Source organism: Pelobates fuscus, chromosome 1, assembly GCF_036172605.1.
Source record: "Pelobates fuscus isolate aPelFus1 chromosome 1, aPelFus1.pri, whole genome shotgun sequence".
Lineage (NCBI taxonomy): Eukaryota > Metazoa > Chordata > Amphibia > Anura > Pelobatidae > Pelobates > Pelobates fuscus.
Window position 1 is genome coordinate 22,798,696 of NC_086317.1, and position 17,274 is coordinate 22,815,969.

A 17,274-nucleotide genomic window follows, 5' to 3' on the forward strand; every position below is an offset into this window, starting at 1 on the left:
TCTGTGTATAACCACTGAGGGGGAGAAAGAGCCCTGTGTATAACCACTGGGGGGTGAAAGAGCTCTGTGTATAACCACAGAGGGGAGAAAGAGGTCTGTGTAGAACCGCAGAGGGGGAGAAAGAGTGTAAAATGAACTCTGTATACAGCCACAGTGTGGTATAATGAGCGTTCCTAGCATGCATAGTTGCAAAGTGTGCTGGACTGTGAATATTGTGACCACATCCTATTGTTACAGGTAATTTTTTTGTGTCCAGATTCTTTGGCAAATGAAACAAAATCACTGCCAAATGTTAAAGAGCACATATAGGGCCATATCATAGAATATGACCTCACACATGAGCCTTGTATGCCACAGCTACACAATGATCTGCACATATGCAGAGCTGATGGACAGGCTGGCAAAGTGCCCCCTTATAAAGCAATGCCCCCGCTGCGTCCTGATTGGCATTCTCCCAAAGTTGGGATTAGGGCTATGTTTATATATCAGTGCTCTCTTCTGTTATTCTCTCAGCTAACACATATCGATGCTGCGTCTGTACAGATGGTTAATGATAACATAACTAAAATTAAGTATTTTGTAACATTTGAAAATATTCTTTTTCAATTCTTAATGATTTCTAGTGGTGATCCGTTAGCTAATTTTTAGGGGTCTTGCAGTGCCAGGAAAACGGATTTGTTTTCCTGGCACTGGAGAGTCCCTTTAAAATCCAGATCCGTATTACGTGTCAATATAAATGTTGGAATATTAATAAGGAATCATTGATATATAACACTGCATTTTTTAAATACTAGGTACCTAATATAGAACACAGAGTTATCTAGGAAGTGGTGCATACTAACAGCAGCAATCTGCTCACATTATTGTCTAATGCAGTGGTTCCCAAACTTTTTAGGTTCAAGGCGCCCTTAACATTTCAGTATTTTTCCAAGGCACCCCAAGTCAAAATTTCTAGGTTGTATATCTGTAAAGCGCTGCGGCATTCCTGGCACTATAGTGTAATGTACAGTGCTGGTGTTTGAAGGGGTGCTTGTATACATTTATTGTGTTTTAATATAGGAGTGTGTTTGTATGTAATGTTTGCGTTTGATTGCAGGTATGTGTCTGAATGTAATGTTCACTTTTGAATGCGGATGTACATTTGTGTGAAGTAATTGTGTTTGAGTGAGGGGGTGTGTTTGTAAAAAACATTTTTGCGTTTGAATGCAGGGCTGTGTTTGTATGTAATATTTTTGTTAGATTGCAGGAGTGTGTTTGTATGTTGTGCTGGTGTTTGACTGCATGGATGTATGCACATACACTACCACAAGCGTACATACATACTTACACAGATATTCATGCACATTCACACAGATGCATATAAATACACCGACACATACACACAAATTCATATAGACACTGACACATACACAGATATAGATACACACAGACACATACACACATATAGATACACACCAACATATACACACATGCTCCCAGACACACTCAAACAGTGATGCATGCCCACACAATGACACAGATACACACACTGACATAAAAACACACACCCTGACACACAGATGCACATACACAGATGTTTACGAAGACACAGACAAATAAGCACACTGACATATGTATACACACACAGATGCACACCCTATCACACACACACACACTCACACTCATACATACAAACACTCATACACATACACTAATACACACACACTCATACACATACACACACTTATACATACACCCACACTCATACACACACTCATACTCACACACTCAAACTCACACACACACTCACACTCACACACATATGCACACTCACACACATACAAGTGATTTGTTTTAAATATCTCCAGCCACCCTCCTGTTAGCTTAACCTATGTGCCAGGAGGGTGGCTTGGAGTCCTGCTGCTGGTGGATATGGATGCTTTGTGCTCCTCTCCACTCATGCTGTGGCTGCCTCCTCCCGCACTGTCTCGCTGCAGAATGCTAGGAGGAAGTGACAGGCTGTCGCGGTCTTAAAGGATGTTTCCCTGGTGCTATAATCGTAGCACCAGTGAAACATTCTGCGGCACACAGTTTGGGAACCGCTGGTCTAATGGTTGACTAAGCATAATGAGAGTTATAATGCACTGCTTGAATGAACGATATTTTTTTGCCTTTCCAAACCAGTATTTTTTTTTTGCATTTTGCTGTAGTTATATAAAGCTGTGCAAGAAGACGGGTACCATGCACCATAAATAGTCATGGATGGTGAAGTTTAAAAAAGGATTGTGGAGTGGAACTTGACTCAATCTCCTGAATTTTTGGCTAATCTCATTTAACCCTCTGTTCTCAACCCTCCTCTCAGTGAGAGGTCATGCCCTTCTCTACAACATATACCTATAGATATACATTTCGACAAGGCTTTCAACAGTCGTGCTTTCAGCGAGTTAGTCTCTATCCTGGTTCTGTCGTTTAGTTCCCTGATGTAGGACACCAGTAAACTGTCCTTTCGCACAGTGCGAATACATCATTATACGCGTGAGCGCTATGCAGTGGGCCCTTTGACAATGCAGAGTGCATTTTACCAGCGCCTTCTGAATGGTTCTACAAGTTAGGGGCCGGCCCTTCATTGTACGGACATAACCACTTTTTGGATACCCATTTTGAATGCTGCCATTGATGCCCCCTGGAAGACCTGCCTGCCCACCTTTCCTGTTTGCATAATTCCCAATGTTGGGTGCTTGATGCTATTGCCCACTGGCAGGTCTAAAAGACAGGACAATATGCAAGCCTGTCTATTAGGACCAATAGGTGACATCAGACTAAGCATGTCTGAGGGTTATATTCCTGAAAAAAACTTGGTTTTCTATTATTCTTTTCTTTTTTTTTGCAACCCCTCCTGCCCTATTGGAAAAGCACCTATTAACCAATTAAAACAGCCTTTTAATCTTAATGTGATCATTGTCCGTTACTTCACAGCTGAAGATGAATTTATTGTTAAAGGACCACTATAGTGCCCTGAGGGTGCCCCCACCCTCAGGGTCCCCCTCCCGCCGGGCTCTGGTGCGAGGAAGGGGTTAAACTTACCTCTTTCTCCAGCGCCGGGCGGGGAGCTCTCCTCTTCCTCTTCGCCTCCGATCCTCCCTTTCGGCTGAATGCGCATTCGCGACAAGAGCTGCGCGCGCATTCAGCTGCATTTACAATGCTTTCCTATGGACGCTTGCGTGCTCTCACTGTGATTTTCACAGTGAGAATCACGCAAGCGCCTCTAGCGGCTGTCAGTGAGACAGCCACTAGAGGATTTGGAGGCTGGATTAACCCTATTATAAACATAGCAGTTTCTCTGAAACTGCTATGTTTATAATAAAAAGGGTTAATCCTAGAGGGACCTGGCACCTAGACCACTTCATTAAGCTGAAGTGCTCTGGGTGCCTAGAGTGGTCCTTTAAGTGTGAAGTTTGATTTTAGTGTGTGCAATATTCATTTAAGCCCTAAGCAGAGAAAAATTGGATTGTTAATACAACATATTTACCAGATTTTAAATATATTAAACTATCTAAATAAAAATAAAAAAAAAACAGCCAGGTTTTATGGTACATTGTATTGAAATATGCATTGGGTATTTTAGTAGTATCTGTTAATTAAATGCCTTTTGTACCTAATTTGGTACATGTAGCACAGAATTACATGTTGTGTTCAGATGCAATCATTACTTCCATTTTTCCCGTAGGCTACAAAGTATTGGGGTCAGACACCTCCGAATCTAAACATATCTAGTATTATTACAGTGCACTATTATAGGCGTCACGGAGCCCCGCAGAAGAAATCTGCTTGACATGTTCGCATCCCACTGATTCAAAAAAACAATGCAAAGCCTAATTCTTTTGAAAAGAACAAATGAACATCATATGTATGGGCTCATCTAAAAATGCCACTGTGCATAGAAATGAATCATTATCTTCCCTGTGTACAAATATAGACCTGCATCCACTGACGTTGCTATGTATTCTTTGTAGAAAACCATAGTCTGTAGTGGTGTAGGAGTGGTTGACAACTTTTGTTTTATGGAGGAAAGGGATTCCCAATCGAGAACCATTTTTTCCCCCAGCCCACTTTGTTTTATTCTTGTTTTGTAAATGAACAGTTTTATTGATTACTGATGAAGACAAATGTAAAATCTGATTAAAAGAATGGAAAATTTAGATTGGCACAGAAAACGTAGGACTATCGGCAGGTCAATAAATATAATTACTTATCACTGTGTGTGTGCTTCTCTACATAAATGCCCTCAGAGGGGCACTATATGTATCATAATTAATACAGTGCACTGTATTGGATATGGTGCCAGGAGTCCCCTGTCTTCGATCATCCTCAGCCATGAATGATGTTAAAGTAGTTATCAAATTAATATTGCTAAAGTGGATTGTGAACTTCCAGTTTTTGCTTATTGCTAAAGCAGAATGATTGTGGAAACTGAAAATAAAATGGCACCATAACCACTGCAATGGGGTGTAGTGCTTATGGTGCTAAGACTGCACATTTAATGCATTGTAATAAAAAAATACATTAAAAATAAGAGCACATTTTCCAAAATTATAAAAGATCTGTGCAAATTCTCAGCCTTGAACTTTTCTTACTCAATTATATAGTTTGGCCAATTATGACCCTCTTAGTCTGGTCTATGGATTCTGAACTGTTGCACAAGTTTATCTAACACTGCTCTGGTTAAAGTGCCCAATGCACACAAGCTGTTTAACTGTCTTGACAACGTTTAGAAATGTAACCGTCACTAGCGTACTCATGAGATAAATCATGCTACCTGTTTATTTAACTGCATGTATCTGACTAGCAGATTTAAAAATTCTCTGTGCACAGCCTCAGGGCTCAGGGCAGGAGTTCTTGGGACTTGTAGTTTGCTAATCAGCTATACTTAAACAGACATCCCAACTTGCAAAAACTAATTTCAGGGAGGAGACTTCACCAGCTACTGCACCCTCCCACCCACATGCACACATGCACACACTATTATGACAGAAGACAACTATCTATTTTGCAACATATTGCAACTATTTCCACACACTATTAACACACCTAACACATGCACACGCCTGGACACACAGATACACACACTGACACATACACACACAGCTATATGCACTGGCACACACACTGACACATACACACATCCTGACACACAGATATAGGCACTGGCACATACACTTAGATACACGCACATGCTGCAAACAATATACATACACACAGAATGCTGCAAACAATATTGGGTGTGCATAAAAGAACCAATTGTTTATACTAAAATATATTAAATTTATCACCGGTGTGCTGGTGCCTGGGGTGTCGCTTTTAGCTACATGTCAAAGCTTTTATTTTGATATGTTTTAATGATTTTAATGTACAAATAAAGTTTCCATTATGATTTGAGAGATTTTCTCCTAAGACCCATAGATATGATATATTACTAGTGGTTATTGTAGATGTAGATATTCTGTATTGTAGATAGTCTGGCTAGTATCAGCACCCATAAGTGCTGCTTCTGCTATAAACGTTTATATATTTTACAGATGAAAACATTTTGAGGAGATAAAGTGTAGATTCTGCTAATCTGTTTATGCATTAACCCTTGCATAGCCTGTAGTCAAAGCCTTTTATTTTCCCATGGTTGAGGTGTTTTTCTTCCTGTTCAGTATTATCAAAAATGATATGACCGCAAAAAGCCCAGGTGTTCTCATTTCCATGTCACTGAGCACCATTTGTCATTTTATTGAAGGCACACGGCATCAGACAGCCGTCATGTCTGTAGTAATCAATATCTGCTCAGTATAAATGTATGGTTATATTCCAAGCCTGTCAAACCATAAACAGGACTATTCAAGGGATATCATACTTATGACAAATGTTGTTTGTTTCCTGCACTTGTCATCCTTGTCTTTCCAATCTGAAAATGTGAGAGGTGATCATGCTTAGCATGATCTTATGTCTTGCACATTTAAGGATCCCTAAAGCTCTGCACCAATGTGTAAACCATACAATGTATCACATACCTTCCAACACTGGGGGCATAGAATCAGAATGGGTGGGTGGGCGAGCCTTCAAGGGACACCCATAATTGGTGTGCATGCCAACTGAGATTTCAGAAGCCGGATGCCGTCTGAGGGCGAGTTGACATTGGTCGCTAGAGGCAACTTTGGGATTAAACCGTTCGATCTCCCGTGATGTCACGCTGACTCCTCTCTTTTGTCCATTGGATCTTTTTAGAAAGACGGCTATTTTAAGCATATTCAACCCTTTAAAACTAAAGGAACATTACACCTGGATCTAGTCTGGGAGCCTTTAGACGTCTGTTAAATAGCAGTTGAAAAATGGATGAATGAGGTCATTTTAAAATGAAAGAATGGATTGTCACGTTAAAATGGCTTTGTCGCCTTCATATTGGTGACATTGCTGCTTGTGGTGGCCTTGGGGTGCAGGAGAGGTGAGTTACACTTACCTGCCGCTGTTCCTCACATGCGCTTTAATCTTCAGATTTTGGCGTGTCTTCTACCAGGAGCCCATGTCAGTGCTGTGGTCTTGCAATATGAATGAGAGTACAACACTGATGTCTATGTATAATCCCGTAAGAACGTGGGAGCCTCCACAGATAATGTCTCACGATTAGCAAGATAATACCTTATTCCACTGGCTGTTACTAGTGACAGGTGTGTGAAGTGACAACACTAAATGGCGGTAGCTCTGCCTTTTTTCCCCTAGTTTTGTCAAGGTGAGGATTTACTATATGATAAAGTAGTCCCTACTTGTTTTATATCTTTTTAACAGAGTTTGAATTTCAGTGAAATTCCAACACATTTTATCTTTATGAAAAACATTTTTGGGGAGTGACAGAGCCACATTAGAAAACCAGTGCTCCGTTGGGAGTATATCGGTACCTTTGGTGCACGTCAGCTGTGTTTAAATGTATCGGAAATAAATGTTTACATTGCTTTTATTGTCCTGTGCAAATGAAACTTAACAAATTGTTGCTTTAAATGTTATGGCCCCTTTGCTAACTCACAGCTTGTTTAAAATGTATTCAGTGCTGCATATGCCGGTTTACAAATCAATTTAAGATTGTAATATAGGGCCGTCATATTTCATATTTTACTGGAGAGGAAAGTGTGAGCTTTGCGGCTATATTATATGTATAGTATATATTTATTTCATTGGTCATATAAAGAAATCGTTGTGGTATTATTCTGACAAATATACTGTACTCCCAATCAAATATAAATCATGTATTATATGTTCTACTTTGTATCGACAGTCACTAAGCCATATCCTGTCTTTATTATACCCAGATTTACGGTGGTCATTTTAGTGCCAATCTGTACGTTACTATATTTTGGTGGACACCTTTCCATGTGTCACTATGTTTCTTACAATTTCACTTGTCAGCTAAAAGTCCACTAAATTGGTCCCAACCACTCCGATTTTAACGGGACAGTCACGATTTTCGGGTCCTGTTCTGCCTTATGCCCCTGCTGTCCTTCTTTTGGGGACACCAGAACAACAATTATAGTATACGTGCACCATTAGACACGATTGTGCTATGTTCAGGGCACTAGGACCCTGCAGAGAGCAGTGAAACACTGTTCCCTGCATGTCCTGCCTTCAGTGGGCCGGCTAAAATCATTGACAGGCAGCCAGGCTGACCTGCCAGTAATATGGATGGACACACAACCTTTCCGGGCAGACATGCTCCTTTTTGGGTGGCTCCAATTACTTAATCACACCACTGGCCTGCCCCATTTTACTCCCCTCCCATCGGTGTTCCGATTCTGGGACTGCCTTTGTTGGGAGGTATGCGGGCCCAGTAAGAAAAAACTGTCAAAATGATCATTCAAGAAACTAAAATAAATGTGTTTATAAATCAGACTGTAAAAATAAGAAACATTGCTCTTGTTCTAAATTCCATTTTAGTTGCATGAATATTCATTAGCAAGTCACCTAAAATGTCTCTAAGCAGCCCCCCACCCCGGTCACACCTTCATTCACTCCCCTAGTAATGTCTCTAAGCAGCCCCCCACCCCGGTCACACCCCCATTCACTCCCCTAATAATGTCTCTAAGCAGCCCCCCACCCCGGTCACACCCCCATTCACTCCCGTAATAATGTCTCTAAGCAGCCCCCCACCCCGGTCACACCCCCATTCACTCCCCTAATAATGTCTCTAAGCAGCCCCCCACCCCGGTCACACCCCCATTCACTCCCCTAATAATGTCTCTAAGCAGCCCCCCACCCCGGTCACACCCCCATTCACTCCCCTAGTAATGTCTCTAAGCAGCCCCCCACCCCGGTCACACCTTCATTCACTCCCCTAATAATGTCTCTAAGCAGCCCCCCACCCTGGTCACACCTTCATTCACTCCCCTAATAATGTCTCTAAGCAGCCCCCCACCCCGGTCACACCCCCATTCACTCCCCTAATAAGGTCTCTAAGCAGCCCCCCACCTCGGTCACACCCCCATTCACTCCCCTAGTAATGTCTCTAAGCAGCCCCTCACCCCGGTCACACCCCCATTCACTCCCGTAATAATGTCTCTAAGCAGTCCCCCACCCCGGTCACACCCCCATTCACTCCCCTAGTAATGTCTCTAAGCAGCCCCCCACCCCGGTCACACCCCCATTCACTCCCGTAATAATGTCTCTAAGCAGCCCCCCACCCCGGTCACACCCCCATTCACTCCCGTAATAATGTCTCTAAGCAGCCCCCCACCTCGGTCACACCCCCATTCACTCCCCTAATAATGTCTCTAAGCAGCCCCCCACCTCGGTCACACCCCCATTCACTCCCGTAATAATGTCTCTAAGCAGCCCCCCACCTCGGTCACACCCCCATTCACTCCCCTAATAATGTCTCTAAGCAGCCCCCCACCCCGGTCACACCCCCATTCACTCCCCTAGTAATGTCTCTAAGCAGCCCCCCACCCCGGTCACACCCCCATTCACTCCCCTAATAATGTCTCTAAGCAGCCCCCCATCCCGGTCACACCCCCATTCACTCCCCTAATAATGTCTCTAAGCAGCCCCCCACCCCGGTCACACCCCCATTCACTCCCCTAATATTAGTGTCACTATTTGTCCATTTTAAAATTTTGGAGGTATTGATTATTACATACAGGCATTATGAAAGTCTACAAGAACTTCACTTAGATATTCAGTTGAAGTATAATCTAACTAAATTTTCTTCCATTGCCAATTAGACGTTGCAGTAAGTGCTTTTTGTCCAAGGCTGGGAAAGTAGTATTCTTATCAGATAAACATAATAATATATTTTTGTATCAGCCCAGCGTGGTATACCCTTTAGAACCCTGCTGGTATTTAACAACTGTCGGGCACTTACTTTACATTCATGTTTCAGATTTGTTTTCCCGTTTTGTAAACAAAATTACCAAGATGGATCCTTACACGTTACCATAGATGGGAATCAGACAAACTCATTCACTGTGATAAGGCATCCCATACCAGTAAACATTACTGCAGAATAAAGAATCCTAAAACTCTGCATCTCTCCAATTCTTCTCATTCAATATGTCAGCTGGCAAAATCTGGACACTTTCACTGGGTCACTGGAGGCTAGCGGCTATACCATGACAAGTGACTTCATGAAACTGATAACCATTTATAGAACTAAAAACGGGATTCAATAAGAACAGTATCTTATTTATACTTACTGTAGTTTTATTGCTGTTATACACTTAGACACACCAACAATACAGAGCGCCTAGACAAAAAGGATAAAAGGATAAAAAAAGGGGACAATGGGCTTCGGACCCGAATAAAGACGGGTCCTAAAGGGTGCAGTTTGTCTGTGTATTCCAGCCTTTTACCTGCGATTAGACTACAGGCAGACGTGTAGTGGGAGTTGCAGTCCAATGACAGCCAGGGTTGTACGTTGTGTATTCTTGCTTTGCCAATTCCTTTCTTGCTGGTTTAACGCGTGTATGAAAATGGTTCTTGCTGCTAGACTCTAGAGCTGGTTCCTGCACTAACTTTTCTCTCTTTTCTTTCCTCTGTCTCTTCCAGGCAAGACAGGGGTGCTTGTCGATCTCTTGCCCAGCTTTGAAGTGGAAATAATGCCAGGTATTCTGTCTCTTCTTGTCTATGTATTTGCCTGTCAATCATCAGCCATTCCACATCCTAAATTCTCAGTCACACTATTATTATTACTACCATATGGCTCTTCTTTTCGAACGTTGTTTATCCAGAGAAACATCTGAGAAACTCACATCCTTTACCTGCAATGCTTTTCCTTTTCCAGCATTTAACCACTGATTCCTTTTCAGCAGATATTATTATTTTTGAAAATTAACTTCTTAACTTACATAGAGGTAGGTAACTGATAGAATTTGTCTTTTCTGGACACGGAACTCACATAGCGAATCCTGAATTTAATATTGGCTTTCTGGCCCATTTAGCTCTGCGTGTCTTAAACCTGGTGTGAACGCTAAACTATTGTTATAGACTGCATTTGCATATGTCGGCAGACCTCTATGTGTATTTTTATATAAATGTATACATTATTTACAATTATTTATAACCTCAGCCACCGTTTTGTGAACATTCTGTTTTAATGCAATTCGAATATTTCTAGAGTTATTCACTTAAGTGAGCTTTGTCGGGAATTCAAAGTTAAGGCCAAAAGAGCCGATCGAAAAGCATAGCTGACTTGGTGGACTTTTCCATTTGAGCTATTTTGGCCTTAAAATTTAAATTCTCTGAGAGTTAATAAACCTGAATATGTTGTTTTGTTTTTTTTTTTTAAAACAACACATGCAAACATTATGTACAGAAAATGTATGTCTAAATGGCTCATTTGTGGAGCAAAATTAGCAGCAAAAAGGAGGTGGTGAGCTCTTGCAATCTTAGTCCTAGTCCAGAAGTTTATGGGATGTGCCGAGCACCTCTCTGAGTGGTCATTATAATCCTTGGTTAGACAGCAAGAGCTCAGACTCATTGGCAGACACAGCTTCGTAGATTCCAACTTTATAAAATAGCAACTGTACCCATTTAAACTCCTGTGGACTCACAATGACCACTTATAGGATCTTGGGTGTCAGCAAAGCTTGGTAAGACCCGAGCAAGCAAACCCAACCAAACCATAGTCTACACATTAAACTCTGCCAAGATCATCGCCAAATAAAGGAAAGTCACAATTCAGTGAGAGTTTTTTAATAGACTTCTTGATCAGATCTTCCAGTAATCACCAGTAATTTTAAACCAAATTTTAAGGTTGTTATTATTATTTAACCAGGAAAGTTGGATTTAGCTTCACAAATAGAACTAAAGTTGCATTTAGCTAAATACAACTCCTTTCTATTTGAATATTTTTTGTGCATTTGTGTCTCTCAATGTTTAATTATGTGTGTCTTGGGCAGTGTGTCTGTGTGCTCCATTTAAAAACCTCTGTATATATGTGAGCAAGTATCTGAGAGCGTGTGAGTGTCTGGAAGATAGAGTATCCCTGTGTGTCTGTCTGTTAGTGTGTCTTTGCTTGTTTTATCTGTGATTATGTATCTGTGTGTCTGTTGGTGTGTATCTCTGCGTTTACGTCTGTGTATGTATTTGTGTGACTGTCAGTGTGTTTATATCTGTGAGTATGTATCTGTGTCTGTCACTCTGTTTTTGTGTTTTTATGTCTAATGTATGTAATTTTGTCTCTGTCTGTCAGTGTGTCTCTACTTGTTTATGTCTGTGATTATGTATTTTTGTGTCTGTCTGCCAGTGTGTCTCTGCGTGTTTATGTCTGTGATTATGTATCTGTCTGTCAGTGTGTCTCTGCATGTTTATATCTGTGAGTATGCATCTGTGTGTCAGTCTGTATCTGTGTTTTTATGTCTGTATGTATCTGTGTCTGTCAGTGTGTATCTTGTGATTGTCTGTGAGTATGTATTTTTGTGTTTGTCTGTTAGTGTGTCTCTGCGTGTTTATGGTTGTGAGTATGTATTTTTGTGTCTGTCTGTCTCTGCTTGTTTATGTCTGTGATTATGTATTTGTGTGTCTGTCTGTCAGTGTGTCCCTCTGTGTTTATGTCTGTGAGTATGTATTTTTGTCTGTCTGTCTGTCAGTGTGTCTCTGCATGTTTATGTCTGTGATTATGTATTTTTGTGTCTGTCTGTCAGTGTGTCTTTGCTTGTTTATGTCTGTGATTATGCATTTTTGTGTCTGTCTGTCACTGTGTCTCTGCGTGTGTGTGTCTGTGATTGTGTATCTGTTTGTCAGTGTATGTATCTTTGTGTGTGTATGTCTGTCAGTGTGTCCCTCTGTGTTTATGTCTGTGAGTATGTATTTTTGTGTCTGTCAGTGTGTCTCCGCTTGTTTATGTCTGTGATTATGTATTTTTGTGTCTGATTGTGTGTCTCTGCGTGTTTATGTCTGTGATTGTCTATCTGTCTGTCAGTGTATATCTATGTGTTTATGTCTGTGAGTATGTATCTTTGTGTCTGTCTGTAAGGGCTTATCTGTGTGTTTATGCTTGTGAGTATGTATTTGTGTGTGTCTGTCAGTGTGTCTGTGTGTGTTTTTGTTTGTGAGTATGTAACTGCATGTCTGGGAGTGTCCCTATCTAAGAGTTTGTGTCTGGGGTAAATAGTTTGTGTCTGGTAGAAGGTTATGTTAGTTCTAACAGTAGTATTGTTCCTATATGTTGTGATTTATCTTATACTTAATTGTACGTATCTTCTTTTGGAAAGTTCATTCTCTCCTCTATATCACAGTGCTTTACTGAGACAACTTGGCATTTAGGCTGCCTTCAGTGTGTGTGGATATTATTAGGATGGGGTTGTAAGGCAGGCAACCCAGAAGCAAAAAGAAAGGACATTAGCTTCACCGTGATTACAGCTTGTCTTCGAGTTCCCTGCTATGAATTGGCAAGGACATCTAACAGTGTCTAGAAATAAACTAGAAATAGTCACGGGGAGTAGGGCTGTTGGAGGTCAGGTCCCCAAACAGTCTCATGGGTTATAGCCAGTTTGTAGGTCATGGATAAGACAAGGGATCGATTTCTCGGGAAGTATATCCGTTTGAGTATTTTGAACTAAAAAGAAATAGAATAAAGCAGGGAAAAGTCTCTGATCTCTGAAAACAGAGGCCTTGTAAAAGCTAATTCAGCAAGGGGCAGATAATTAACACCAACAAGGATGTGAGCCGTACTCTATGGGCAGCTTAAATTGTTTTTGTTTTTTATTTTTCAATTGAGTTTTTATTACACAAAACAGGTTACAACGTTACTATTATTATTATTATTTTATTATTTATATAGCGCCAATAAAGAAAATTGTACAAAGGACAATCAGGGTTATTTACCAAAGTGTGAATTCAAAGTGAATTTCTGGTTTAAGGCCAGAGTAGCTGTATTGAAAACATAGCTCATTTAGAGGATTCTTCCAGAGTAGCTGTATTGAAAACATAGCTAATTTAGAGGATTCTTCCAGAGTAGCTGTATTGAAAACATAGCTCATTTAGAGGATTCTTCCAGAGTAGCTGTATTGAAAACATAGCTAATTTAGAGGATTCTCCCAGAGTAGCTGTATTGAAAACATAGCTAATTTAGAGGATTCTTCCAGAGTAGCTGTATTGAAAACATAGCTAATTTAGAGGATTCTCCCAGAGTAGCTGTATTGAAAACATAGCTAATTTAGAGGATTCTTCCAGAGTAGCTGTATTGAAAACATAGCTAATTTAGAGGATTCTTCCGCTTTAGCTAATTTGACCTTACATTTGAAAGTCACTTTAAATTCACACCTTAGTGAATAGCCCTGCCAGTATAGTGATGTATGAGAGAATATTGGGAGGGTAAAGGTCAAATTTAAAAAATAAACAAAGAAATCTAAGGGGAAATGAAGGGACAAAACAAAAATTACGGCAAATTACGATTAATTAAAAAAAAAAAAAAACCTGTGGAAGTGTTAGTGGCACTTTTAAAGCACGATGCACTTTCCACATTTGTGGCATTAATTCTGATTGTGTTTGGGCAGAATTAATATATCAAATGTATTTAAAAAGTATTTTAAGAATTTCATCTCTACATTGTGCTAGTAGAATTCCAAACAAATGTATAGATTTTTTTTTAAATAAATCTTTCATTTAGATTTCATTTTTCAGTCATTTTTTGGCATAGAGATCAATGCCAATAAATGATTGATGGGGAGAGCAGGTTGCCCTATGGCTATTGGTATTTTTAATATTATGTTATTATTCTTCACAACCACTGTAATACATGTGCTGTAGTTGCTGTGATTTTCTTCTGGCGTGTGCATTTTGTGCATATGAGCAGACTGACTGTGAAGACACTGACTGTGTCAGTCTCGGGATGGAAGGTTTTAGGCTCAGAGAATGTTCCATAGCTGGGCTAATAATGTAGTCGGTGTTAGGCAGGAGAGACTGGGCATCAATGCTAAGGAGGATGTCTTTATCAAATTAACAGCTCTTAAGGCAATTAAATATTTCATTAATCTTCACAATAGGTGATCTATTGATTGCTGTAAGATTTATTATCCATTAAGGTGAATCCATCATGACATGTTCACATGAAAAAAAACATCATCTTTGCTGAGCCTTGTTTAACAGACAATGACAAAATACCCTCAAATGTGCCATCATACAATAATTTATTCTTAAAATTACTACACACTCTCTATCACTTTCTAACACACACTCAAGATTGGGTTATTATAATAAATATATTGTTATTTAGAAAATACCAACATATCTGCAGATCTGTACAATAAGCAAAATAAAATATAGATTGAAAACAATTAAATTGTGAAACACTTTAAATCTCTCAAACCTAAAAATATATATATTTTTTTAAAGTGCAATAATATGTTTAATGGTGTTAATAGCTCCAGTACTCAAGTGCATAAACCTTTTAAAGTGCAAAAGTGCTTATCACACGACCCAAAATGTATAATGACATAATAATATACACTAATATAAATATGCAAAAAACGCAAAAAAAAGGTGCGTCTTAAATACAAGTGCAAAGAAAGGGCAACATAAATCTCTCAATATTTTATGTGCAAATATCAAGCAATGACCGTACCCTCCCATATTGATGGTAGATACAGTGAGGGAAAAAAGTATTTAATCCCCTGCTGATTTTGAACGTTTATCCACTGACAAAGAAATGATCAGTCTGTAGTTTTAATGGTAGGTGTATTTTAATAGTGAGAGACAGAATAACAACAACAAAAAACAACAGAAAAACGCATGCCAAGTTAAAAATTGATTTGCATGTCAATGAGTGAAATAAGTATTTGATCCCCTATCAATCAGCAAGATTCCTGGCTCCCAGGTGTCTTTTATACAGGTAACAAGCTGAGATTAGGAGCACTCTCTTAAAGGGATTCTCTTCATCTCATCTCAGCTTGTATAAAAGACACCAGGCCACAGAAGCAATTAATCAATCAATCAGATTCCAAACTCTCCACCATGGCCAGGACCAAAGAGCTGTCCAATGATGTCAGGGACAAGATTGTAGACCTACACAAGGCTGGAATGGGCTACAAGACCATCGCCAAGCAGCATGGTGAGAAGGTGACAACATTTGGTGCGATTATTCGCAAATGGAAGAAAACACAAAATAACTATCAGTCTCCCTCGGTCTCGGTGAGGAATCAGCCCAGAACTACACGGGATGATCTTGATAATGATCTCAAGGCCGCTGGCACCATAATCACCAAGAAAACAATTGGTAACACACTACGTCATTAAGGACTGAAATCCTGCAGCGCCCGCATGGTCCCTCAGCTCAAGAAAGCTCATGTGCAGGCCCGACTGAAGTTTGCCAATGAACATCTGAATGATTCAGTGGAGAACTGGGTGAAAGTGTTGTGATCAGATGAGACCAAAATCGAGCTCTTTGGCATTAACTCAACTCGCCGTGTTTGGAGGAGGAGGAATGCTGCATATGACCCCAAGAACACCCTCCCCACCGTCAAACATGGAGGTGAAAGCATTATGCTTTAGGGGTGTTTTTCTGCTAAGGGGACAGGACAACTGCATCGCATCAAAGGGACGATGGACGGGGCCATGTACCGTCAAATCTTGGGTGAGACCCTCCTTCCCTCAGCCAGGGCATTGAAAATGGGTCGTGGATGGGTATTCCAGCATGACAATGACCCAAAACACACAGCCAAGGCAACAAAGAAGTGGCTCAAAAAGAAGCACATTAAGTTCCTGGAGTGTCCTAATCGTCTGTACCATTATTCTCTGTAGCAAACAAGTAATAGTATACTGATCACATCTGTGCAGTTTGGGGGCTGTAATCCTGTGCAGAACCAGCATGCATATCCTATTCTGCCCAGGATTAACAGGCTTTACACTCTAGATTAGTAGCTGCCAAAATTGCTTCCACCTAGGAATGTGACTCTTGCTAGTCTTGGACAGCAATGGGAGGTGTCTTTATGTAATATGTCATTATGTACACTACCCTAACAATAACTCATAAACTTTACCAGACACTAACACTCACAATGCCCTAACGCACGTACACTGCCCCAACGAATGAACCTTGCCCTAAAATGTAATGTAGTATAAAACATATGATATTGAAGTGTGTATCAGGAAAATAATGCCTTGTGATTTATTATAATGACTCCAAGATGCTGCTTGGACTGGCTTTAAAACAGCGCCCCCTGTCTCTAAAGGCCTGAAGTAACTGCATGTATAAGTAGCGCAAGATCCACCGTATTTTAATGGACATACATCATTCTTCATTATGATGGAGACAGCACATAAAAGATGCTACCGTGGAGTATGTAGTATTCATATACTTCTCCGAGTATCGATTGATTTCCCTCCAGCATTGTTTGACATCTACATATTTTGGCATTTTCACTACAAATCAAATGTGTCTTAGAGCATTGTAAACTTTTAATTGAGTATGAAAAAATAACCGAACCAAAGGGACCAAGCAAAAGATCATGAATTTAATCTGTTGAAATACGCAAAGAAATACAGTTTTAATAATGTATTATATGTATTCTCAGATTTCATTACAATGGATCACTTCATCATTTATACATTTGTATGAAATATTCATGAAAAGAGCAGATTGCTACGGAGCCGTGACACGCTGGTTACAGACTGCTGGAATTGCGTGGGACATTAGCAAAAGTGCTTGAGACTATTGGTGGTGGGTGAGCCACAGTTTGAGAGCCCATAATCCAGTTTCTTACGTTAATTAACTTAATACGCTTCTGTTACACATGGCTGGTGTCCAGCACAGTTCCATAAAATTTAACT

General features: G+C 40.2%; 1 protein-coding gene across 4 annotated transcripts in view; it reads left to right on the forward strand.

Annotated features, from left to right (window-relative positions):
- The window catches only part of ILDR2 (immunoglobulin like domain containing receptor 2), a 316,283-nt gene that overhangs the window by 261,072 nt on the left and 37,937 nt on the right, over positions 1 to 17,274 (forward strand). For 2 of the 4 annotated variants that reach the window (XM_063446582.1, XM_063446575.1), the window contains exon 4: positions 10,054 to 10,110. The exons of the other annotated variants lie outside the window; for them this stretch is intronic. In XM_063446582.1, coding sequence (XP_063302652.1) covers positions 10,054 to 10,110 — 57 coding nt within the window. The remainder of the gene's footprint in view (positions 1 to 10,053; positions 10,111 to 17,274) is intronic. 4 annotated transcript variants of the gene reach the window in all.